Source organism: Onychostoma macrolepis, chromosome 01 (genome assembly GCF_012432095.1).
Source record: "Onychostoma macrolepis isolate SWU-2019 chromosome 01, ASM1243209v1, whole genome shotgun sequence".
In the NCBI taxonomy this organism is placed as follows: Eukaryota; Metazoa; Chordata; class Actinopteri; order Cypriniformes; family Cyprinidae; genus Onychostoma; species Onychostoma macrolepis.
In genome coordinates, this window is record NC_081155.1 from 41,380,848 (window position 1) to 41,392,624 (window position 11,777).

At 33.8% G+C, this 11,777-nt stretch overlaps 1 protein-coding gene across 1 annotated transcript in view; it reads left to right on the top strand.

The window, feature by feature from the left end:
• pard3ba (par-3 family cell polarity regulator beta a) overlaps nt 1-11,777 on the top strand; it is a 187,171-nt gene that overhangs the window by 141,413 nt on the left and 33,981 nt on the right. Inside the window, 4 exon segments of the mRNA XM_058773173.1 lie at nt 2,993-3,034; nt 3,329-3,421; nt 4,966-5,087; nt 5,090-5,228. Of these exon segments, the coding sequence (XP_058629156.1) occupies nt 2,993-3,034; nt 3,329-3,421; nt 4,966-5,087; nt 5,090-5,228 (396 nt within the window).

Below are 11,777 nucleotides of genomic sequence, written 5' to 3' on the forward strand. Positions count from 1 at the left end.
TGACATGTAAAGTAGCCACCACAGTTCAATACGTGCCGTTTAGGTTATGCAGGTTGGAAGAGTCATATCCACATCAAAGATGGCAGAAAGCAGCTCTATGGTGTATGGCAGTGAATGATTTTGATAAGATATTTTTATTTCATTGATTTATATTTTATTTTATTTAAAAAAAAATTTGTCAACATCCAAATTAAAGGGATAGTTCACCTTCAGTTGCTGGTCCCCATTGTTTTCCATAGTATGGGGGGGGAACTATACAAGTCAATGGGGACCAGCAACTAAAGGTGACCTATACCTTTAAGGCATTATTTTATATACCACACATAAATAATCCTTTAGTTTGTGTAAAAATGTTGCACATGTATTCACTTGTGCTTATCCACTGGAACAACTAATTTTTAATGCATTTATTTTGCTTCTGTATTTTGTTTTATATGGAAACTCATTTTTTCACATAGGAAACGAAAGCATGCCTTGGTAAATCTTAATTGTGATTAAAAGATAAAAAGTCTAAATATTCAAAAATAGAAATTGTGAGATAAAAAGGTCAAAATTGTGAGATTAAAAAGTAAATTATGACTGTCAATTTTAAATTTAAATTTCATAATTTTGACTTTTATCTCATAATTATGACTTGGTATTTCATAATTTTGACTTGTCATAATTATGACTATTTCATAAGTGACTTATGTCAATGTCAGGTTTTTTTCCCACATAATTATGACTTCTGCATTATGACTGTCGATTTTAACTTTTAATTTCATAATTTTGACTTTGTATTTCATAATTATGACATGTATTTTTATCATTTTGACTTGTCATAATTATGGCTTTATTTCATAGAGCCTTATGTCAATTTCAGCAATTTGTATGTCAAAATTCTGAATTTGGTATGATCATTTCAATTTATAATCTCATAATTATGGTTTAGTAGGTACAAATTAAGATTTTCTCATCTCATAACTGTCATGGTATTTCATAATATTGACTTAGTTCATTATTATGACTTAATAATTTTTTACTTATGTCAATGTCAAGGTTTTATCTCATAATTATTACTTTTTTGTGAATTATGAGTTAATTATAACTTTTAATTTCATACCTGACTTATGTTAATTTCAAAAATTCAAAATTATGACTTGGTATGTGAATTTCAACTTTTAATCTCAATTATGATTTAGTATGTACTCATTTTGACTTTCCATCTCATAATTGTCATGGTATTTCATAGTTTTGTGACAAGTGACAAGTTTTTATCTCATAATTATGATTTAGTAATGATTTTGATTTATCTCACGGGCTTCCATAGTTTCAGAAGTGTCTTACGATTTAAATCAGACCTTACTAGGTGCACTTGAAAGTGGCATTACTAGCCTGTACTTCCCCTTACGGAAATCGCTACTACAGTTAGCATTGCAATATTGCTGTATTTTAACTTGGTATTATCTACTGCTATTATAAAAATAAGAAAAGAAACGAAATGATTCAGGAAGAATTTTGAATTCCTTACACTGTTTTAAGGAGATTGCATGTTATTTATTATGCTTTTAACAATAGTACCTGTGGATACTGTAATTAGCACGGTCAGTTTTCTGAAGGATCAGGTCACTCGGTACTCTATTGTGATGTAGACTGGCCAATAATCAAGTAGAGTTGTGTGAGCTCTGTGTTGCGTGATGACTGGCGCTGCGCTCACACAGATCGAGCAGGACTGCGGCACATTGATATTCAGGCCACGACTCCCTCTGGTTTTAATGAGAGTGCTTAAGGGCAAGGCAGAGCTAGCATGCCAGCTGCCGGTATTAGATCGCTCCAGCCTAATGAGATAAATACAGTCATTAGTGCATGTGTGGGGCTGGGAAATGGAGTACTATTGAGGCATAACGCACAGGAGACACGGCAAGAGGATGCTGGATCCAACTGGACCCTTGAATCGCTCGTGGGCCAGTGTTTGGATCATGTAGTCACGGCTTATCTTGAGCAAACATGCAAGTACATTATGTCAGTAAACTGAAGCCTCGGGCGATATCTGTGTCAAATTAAAAATAAATTTAGGAATCTTGGGAGCTGAGGTTTGCGATTATTCCTGACTGGAGTGTGTGTTTGTGAAAATGTAATTGAATTCTCTATTGTTAATAGACATTGCGCTGTCGACATTGTTATTCAGATGTATGTTTATCGGGTGAATCTCATGAAAAATGTCACAAAGTGTTCGGGTCATTTTTCACATGAAAACAAAAATATATTTTCATAATGAAAATAAGTCTATTTTTGAATTATTCCTTGTAATGTAATTCTCATTACTATAATGCAAAATAATAATATTTACATTTTATAATATTTATAAAATAATTATATAATATTTGCATTACACCATATTAAATATGAACACAAATACTTTAATATTTATTTTATAACTCCAATATATTCATTTTTAAAAATATAATGTATAAACTATTGGTAATGTACTATTGTAAGTTTGCATCATTGTATTATTTGTTGAACTGAATTTAATTTATGTTATAAAATATTGAATTTTCTGAAAATAATTATTTGTTTTCTATATCTGTTTACGGACCCCTGCAGGACTTTTGTTTTGCTTCAAGGAGGAAAATGCGCTTAAATATCGTGAAATGAATATCACAATGCAAAAAAAAAAAAAAGTAGTGTTCCTAAAATATATATTTTTTAATTAATTGATTTTTTTTATAAGAAATTTGACTTGTTTGTGAGATTCACTCGTCACATCCAACAGTGAATGCTTGGTAATTCACAGAGTTATCTTGTTGGGTTATGTATCATTTGATTATTTGGATTTCATATTGATCACCCATGTAGTGAACCAGAAGCTGCTTCTTTCTTACATCTGACACGGATGTTTCATTACAGCCTCACTGTCCAGAGATCATGTGATCAGCTCTCCCACTCGCTCTCATTATTAGCTTTATTCTTGATATAACCTTTTCCTCTTCTGTCTTTATCTGCCTGTCAGCATGGAGACCCCGCCTGACCTCAGATCAGTGCAGAAGAATATGTGAGTTTCTGAAGGTTTGGCGTGGAGATGGGCTAGTCAAATCACTGCAGGGCGTTGGACACTGATACTGCTTGGTTTTGCAGGCGTGTGTGTGTGCGTGTGTTTGCAGGCTGGTACATGGGGAACCAATCATTAGAGTTTCTACAGCAAATTCTGCTTTGGTACTTGGAAGCACAGGGAAGTACTTGTTGAGTCACCAATTATGAAAACATAACACATCTCCCCTTTTCTCTCTTTGTCCATGCTCTTTTTTTTTTTTTTTTCTTCTCTTGCTATCTTCAAACTGTCATCCAGGTTTGGGAGAAAAAACAAATCCAAGGCTAAAGAACTGGGCGCTCTGAGTGAAGAAGAGGTGGACAAGAGTGAGCCTGAGATGTTTCTGTCCAAGTACGTTTACCACTCGTGTAATGTGGATTATTTAATTAACAAATTTCAATTATAAAATAGAAAAGTATGCTAATTTACCAATCTGAATCTGTGGAAATTATCAAACCAGTTCTGAACTCTTGATAATTGTCCCATTGGTTTAATTGGTTGTTATCTTATAAACCCATTAAAACTCAATCTTATGCCTTTAAATCATTTGTTTTTGGGTGTTTAACCCTTCCACAAAAAAATAAATAAATAAAACTGATAATAACTCACTAAGTCATAATCATGAGAAGTCATTACGAGATAAAAAAAATTACATACAAAGTAGGAAATATGAGATAAAAAAGTGAAAATGTTTTGTAATTATTTGTAATAATATGTTTTATATATTATTTTTATCATTATTATAACTTAGCCTGTCAATTTTATCGTTTAATATCATAATTAGGACTTTTTATCTCATAATTATTAGTATGTCATAATTTTGACTTTTTTTTATCTCAAAGTTATAACATGGTATTTCATTTTGACTTTGACAAAAAAAAAAAATTGTGATCAACTTTTTATTTTCTTTAAATAAACAAAACAAAATCCATTCAAACAAACAAACAACAGGGAGGGGGAGCAACAGACGACTTTGACAAAATTTTGACGACTTGTCAAAATTCATAATTCATAATAAAGTCATAATTTTGTCTTTTTATTTTATAATTAAATATTCGATTCTAGATTCTCCACTGCGCCTCGGGTAGTTCTTCGCCTCCATTCAAATCGTTTAATGCACAGCTAGCCGTTGATTATCCCGTTTATGCCATGGTCATTTGCCAGCATTCACGTATTAAAGATGTTAACAATATTTGCGCTGCAATATTTGACCGGAACGATAAAAATGACGGTTATTTTCGTCTGTATTACCATTCAACTGTAACTGTATGTTACTATGGTTACCAATGTTTATAGGAAGCGCATTAATATAGAACATGATTAAACTGACCTGGAACTACCTGTGCAGTTCAACGAATTTAATCAACGCCTGCCAGCCAATCAGAATTGAGTATTCAGACAGACCATGGCATAATCCTGTATATAAGATATTTCTGGCATATTCTGTTTATATGATGTTAGGGTTTATATTATATTAGAGCAGTGTTTTCCAACCCACACCAACAACACACATCATCTGATGCATTCATTTTGGTCTTGGAGTCTTTACTAACAAGCTGATGATTTACAGTAAATCAGGTGTATTTGATTAGGACGAGTTGGAAAATGTGAAAAATGTGGCTCCAGGAACAGATTAAAGAAACCTGCTTTAGAGTAAATTCACTGTTAATTCATTGATTTCAATGGGAATGGTATATCGCAAGCATGTAGTGAAAAATAGCAAGGGTTTGTGAATGTAACCCACCGCTGTACGACCAAAAAGAATTTCAGTCAAAAATGACCCAACTATTTCTGCCCTAGAAAACTAATCTAACACATCTCTGTCCATCAAACACTCCAAGCTTATGTGCTTATCCATCCAAGATATCCTGAAGAACATGTTTTTAATTCCACAGAAGTGAAAGGAACAGCCCTGCTCTTGACCGCGCCATCTTCCCGGACGTCGAAGACGATGACCTGGATCCCAACTATGCTCGCATCAACAATTTCAGAGAACCTCCCACCTCCAGTCACTCCCCTATCCACCTGGAACTCCCACCCATAACTACTCTCAGCCTATAGGCCCCGCCCCCAACAGAGAGCCGCCCAATGAGGATGCGCTAGAGGGGCTTTATGCAAAAGTGAACAAGCAAAGAACTGCCCCTCCAAAGACTGACAGGTGAGAACCAGTCCATCCTTTTTATGGATACCTTGCCAAATATTGTACAGTTTTTTTTTTGTTTGTTTTTTGTTTTTTTGACCAGTACAGATTGTTTACAATAACCAGTAGCAGAACCATTTTTTTTTCAATTTCAGTTTTTTTCTCTGCTTTTTGACATATTCATTAAATTAAATAATAATAAAACAGTTCTACTACAACAGTAAGCACACATAATAAACACTAAAACAACAACAACAATAATAATAATAATAATAACATATTTAAATTATTATTGTTGTTGTTGTTTTACTCTATTATTATTATTAATACATTACTATTATTATTATTATTATATTTGTAAAAATATTATGTACAATAATAAATTGTATAATATTTTGAATAATAATTGTTATTATTAATATTATTATTATTATTATTATTATATTTGTAAACAATATTATGTACAATAATGTTTTTGAATTGTATAATATTTTAATTATTATTATTATTCAATATTTATAATACATAATTATGTTTTACTGTTGTAGTATAATACTACTGTACAATATGTTTTTATTTTATTTAGTTTTTTATTAATATCATTATTATTGGTCAAATCGATGATCTCTTATCTGCTATTCACAAACTACTTTTTTTTTGTTGTTGTTGTGACCATTACCGATTAGGTATCCAATAACCAGTAGCAGAACCTTTTTAAAAAATATATATATTTTATTGTTTTATTTCCACTTTGAAATAGGGGTGGGAATCTTTAGGCACTTCACGATCCAATTGCAAAACGATTCTTGATCTACATTGTTTCCTAATTAATTCTTCTACTGTGCAAATACATCTTTACAACTTTACATTTGAACCAAAATTGGACTTTCTATGCTATTTGTTTATAGTTGGAATCTCTGTGACAATACTGCCATCTTAAAATTAGGGGTGTGAATCAGCACTGGTTTCACGATTCGATTCAATTCGATATCACTATGCATCACATCCTCATTTTTCAATATTACTGCACATGGCTACATTGTCATAGAAATTTTATATCAAAATTATTTTGTGCAATATTTATTTTATTAAATTACATAAGCAGGCTACTTTTAAAAATAATTACTTATTTAAAATAAGTGTTCTTTTAGTATCCAAAAGTTTACCAGCAATCATAGTTGTGGGTTTTTCGTTTTCCTTCAGCATAGTGATTTTTGAATATTACTGATGTGAACATAGACAGTGGCAGCTTTAATTGGCTGCATTCACACTAATGCAAATGTTTTGTCCTGCTCTGAAAACATGTGTTTACATCAGTTTCGTATAAAAGTATTTGGAGATGCAAGTGCATTTAACCGCAGCCGCGAGCTTTAGGACAATACATAAAGCGCACGTGAAAGTCTGTCAGTACGGGAGTTTTGTGTATCTAATATGTACTGCGTTCCAAACGGCATAAATGAAAGTATATCTAGAGTAAAACGCTAAAATAACAGTGGGTGGAAGCACACACTGTCCAGCGATGCGCACGCATCCCACGGCACATATCCTATGCAATGAAGCTGCCGCGATTGTCTCTAGCGTGCACACGTGCCACATGCGGGGAAAAAACAAGCTCAGAATCGATTCAGGATCGTTGAAGAGAAAATCGCGATGCATCGGAGAATCGATTTTTTCTCCCACCCCTACTTTGAAACAATAATAATTGGATAGTTATTAGACTACAACAGTAAAACACAGTAATAATAATAATAATAATGCACTCCTTAACTCACAAACTCCTCATGATAGTCACACTGTAAAAGTAAATCAGTTGAAGTTATACTTGTTGAAGCTGGTATCCAAAGCAGAAAACATTTTGCTTTGGCACTCTACATGCAACGTACCAAAAAATCCAGGCACGTCGGTAACGAACGCTTTGGCCTTTTAGTGGAATCATGCTGAAATATTGACAGACGGGTCTGTGAAGTCATTTGTGATTTACTGTGTAGCTGTGCAGTCTGTATATACAGAGGGAATGTACGTCTCACTGGTGAGTTTTTAGTCCGGGTTGAGTGGTCCCAACGACCGAGAGCATTGATTTGTTGTCTGGCGGTAATTATGCGTGAGTGTTGCAGTGTCCGTGGGGACCGTGTTTATTCTTGCTCTCGTCCTACCATCGATTCGCACAAGATTATCTTCCGTGCGCTGTCCTGTCCACCGAGCTCAGAAGAGCTGTAATCCCATCACACACACACAAGCACACAGACTCGCTCTGAGAAATACGTTCGGATACTTTTTCCATTTCCTGTTTGTTCCGTACAATAAAACACAACGGAAACCAAAGTTTCAGACAAAATACTATAGCTACTACAGTACCACTACTCTAAAAATCCTGAAAAATGATTCAAACAGTGTAAGAGAGTTTCTTTTTTTGATGAAACTGGTGACTAAAACCAACTAGATTGCAGACGTATTATGATAGGAACTGCTGTAACTTTGGTATTTTGGCAGAAAAATATGATTGCCGTGAAACTTTTTTGTAAGGGCTTTCTCCTATACATCATAACATAAAAGAAACATACATTTCCATAATGTTTGGGGAAACCATAAGCTGAATGATTTTCGTGATGTTCAATTTTGAACAAATGACTTTTATGAGCCATAGATGATATGATAAACCAAATTTTCCACCACAAAACCATAGTTCCTACAAATATTGTTACTACTGGAAATCATAGAATATTACAGGATGTCAATCAAACAATTTTTTTATTTTATTAGTCACATAGCCTAATGATAAAAATGTTTTTATTTTATTTTATTGCATTTTATTGGTGCATAGCTTTCAGACAAAAATGTACCTAAAATATAATAATAATAACAATAATACATTTATTTGTTATTTATCTTCATTATTAAAACATACTACAGTTCTACTATCTGTGTTTTATTTTATTTTAGTTACAGGTGCATTGCTTTCTGATTGGGATGCCCTTAAAATGATTTAAAATTATTATTATTATTATTATTATTATTAAAATGGATTTCTTTGGGGGGAAAAGAAATGAAAAATGAAAATGTTCTTCTTGAGCCTCTGACATGAAGGACTCACTCAAATGTACTAATGTGACAGTATGTTACAGCAAGTTGCACTGGGTGCTATCAAAGAAGAAAGTGTGAGAAATGTCTCGTCTGAAGTGAACCTATGAATAGAAAACATCGAGAGTGTGTGCGCACAAGTCTTGATTTTCATGTCAGAGAGCAAATAAGAGAGAAAGATAGCGAAAGAGACGGTCAATTAACCACAAAGTAACAGCCAGACAGATACGCGAAGCCCCCCTCCTCATCTCACTGTCTCGCTTTCTCCAAGTGCTGATGTCTCATCTACTTTAGCTACTTAATTACCATTCTCTCTCTCTCGCGCGCGTGTCGCCTGACTGCTCCTAACAGCCCTTTGTTCTTGCTGGCATTTTGTGCATAATAGATGTGACTAATAAATGTTAGTGCTGATCAAACATGGAAAATAGAGCCTCGCTTTCCTTGTTTAGGAGAGTTTGAGCGCCGCACGGCCATTTTTCAGCAGAAATGCTGACACAGAGTCAGTGGCGGCCAACAAAGCTGGACCCGGCTCCAGATATTTGGACAGCATCCAGCGCTGAGGAATGGGCTTAATCGAACTAATGGCCCACCAGCCGTGTACTGTGGCCAACTCTAATTCTTTGAAGAAACTGCTGTTTCTTAACAACTTTCCTCCACTTCTGCCTTGTTCTCCATCACGTTGGAGCAGTAAACACCATTAAGATGGATCTGTAGCCAGTTTGCTTGTATATCTACATCTTCCCGTGAAATTAGTGGTCAAGAAGTAAGGCGTAACCCTCACAAAAAAAGGTTGGAATACTGTCCAACTTCAGCATTTCTTCTACCATGGCAACTAGAGTTTTATTTTATTTTTATTTTATTTTAAAAAGAATACCCTTTTTTTTTCTAACTATATATGATATTTTTACAATAAAAAAATACACATATGCGATTGTATTTTATTTTTATTTTATTAGTCAGTGGCGATGCAGTAACAGTCACTATAGGCTTTGAAGTTTTCATACGTTTCTGATGAAAATTAACTTTAAAAATATAGTAGTAATAGTGGTAATTAATAATAATAATAATTATAGTAGTAATAATAATTATAGTAATAATAATAATTATTATTATAATATTAATAATAAAATACAAATATTCATATTTTCTATTATGATTATATATAATCATGATGTAAAATAAACACATGTAAATACATGTAAATATTTTCAAAATATATACTGTATGTGTGTGTCTTTATATATATACATAATAAATATACACAGTAAACACACATATATTATATAAACTAAAACTTTTATTTTGGATACGATTAATCGTTGCCCAGCACTATAATAATTGTTGTAGTAGTAGAAATATTAGTAATGTTAAAAATGATATAAAAAAATTGTAGTAGATAGTAACAATGACTGTGATAACTGGTATTTTGGCCTAAAATGGTGTAAGGGGACAACTAAAGTGTGACAATATTTTAACCATACTCCTGACCCTTCAACTATATTTTCAAGGTGTGTATCCTATCAGACAAAGGACTGAATGAAAAGCTCTTTGTATCTCATTTCCATGAGCATTTCCTGTGGTGATCTTGTGGCCACACACATCTCTGACAGCCCTATCAAGACAGAGCAAGACTGCGTAATTGAACAGCGGACATATTCATTAAGACCTCAATGGCAGGTGTGTTTAGAAAAGGGTGTCATTTCTGATTACAGGCCTGTGTGGTAGCGTCCAGCTGGAAAAGATGGCAGCCTGTTGTCAGATCTCATTATACAGCACGTCCTGCAGAAATAAGATCGAGGTATAGAGATGAAATGAACGGCAAGCGGAGAGAAGTGCGTCACAGTTTCTAGCATTACCTGTGTGTCAATATCTATTCACTCATGGATTATTTGGCTGCTTGTGTTGACAGCTTCACCGTCAGATTGTGTATTAATTTCCCTGTTTGCATTATCATAATGATTAGTTAGTGAAAACTGATCTAAGACCAGCATTCCTTGTCAGAGAGACCAGAAATATATATTTTTGTTTTATAAATCATGCATAAAATATGTAAATGTTCAATAAAAGGTTGTTTACAATTGCCAAGCAATTTGGCAAATTAACAGGTCAATACAAAATTCGATTAATGTGCCAGTTTATCTGCTATTTTACATGAAAAAACATGTCTTATCCATTTGGAATCTGGGTCAAAAATATCTGTTTTATTATATGTTTGAAAAAAAAAAATATAAATTAGGTATAAATTTATTGTACAAAGTAGGGATGCTCCGATCAATCGGCCGAAGATCGGTATCGGCCGATAATCACATTTTATGACTCGATCGGTACTCATACATTTGGCCGATCTCACATACCGATCGCAATTTGATGACGTCAATGCGTGAGGACGTACATGATGCGTGGGGACATAAATGATTTGGCGCCGCAGTAGGTGTGAAAATGTTTTGAGAAACAATGAAAAGTTTGTTATTTGTCGTGTATGTTTTGCATGATGATTGAATGGATATTTCAGTTTTTAACAGCAGATTCAGTGACGTTAGAGCTGATCTGCACATCGCTGCACGCGTTCCGCGGGAACCGGAGCTGATCGCGGCCGCTCAGTTAGTGCTTGTGCTTATACCGCGCTGCTTGGCTAAAAATAGTCTTTTGTGAGTTGTCACAGTGTGGAGGATGGAACAAAACCTTGTTGGAGCCGTAAGGGGTAACAGTAACATAATACGTTGATCGTGGGCTGCTTTTAAATGAACATTTATTTATAAAACAAAAATATTTTCTTTGGCCTTATTAGCCTACTCAATAGCATTAACACAGGCTTTACTCCTTTCAAACTTTATCTGGAATGTCACCGTTTCTGTCACTGCAACTTCCCGATCAGGCGAAAACACACAAATTAAATCGTCTGCCTGATGAAAAATTTATTTAAAAAAATTTGTTAATATTTGCATCATTTATGATTTATTTTACCCACCCGCAAATAATCAGAATGCATTTTTTTATTATCTGACCCGCGGATTATCCGCAGCGCCCGTGGATAAACCGTGATCAAACTACTCCGTTTTGTTCTTTCAGTAGTTTAAATGTTTCTACGTAGTTCTTTTTCCTCTTCAGTCGTATTGGACAGTATTAAACCTTATAAATTACATTAGACTTCTCCATATTATAATAAATAGAAATGTTTCTATTTATTTTGTCCTCTCTCTAACCTCTCTTGAGCAGAAAAGAAAGATAACAGTTTCAAAGTTTAAATTTCAACCTAGCCATATAACAGCAATTATATATATTTAAATGTTCTTAGCCTACAGATTAAGAACGGTAAATGTAGATCAGAAACGTCTTGTCACATCTGGTTTGAATACTCAGAGTCATAGGTTATAGATAGATAAATATAGATAGAAAGTCCGGAGAGAGAGAGAGAGAGAAAGGGCACGGTTGACTAAAGCGCGTTTGGCTTTAGATAAAAATACTAGAGGATATAGCATATGTTATGCA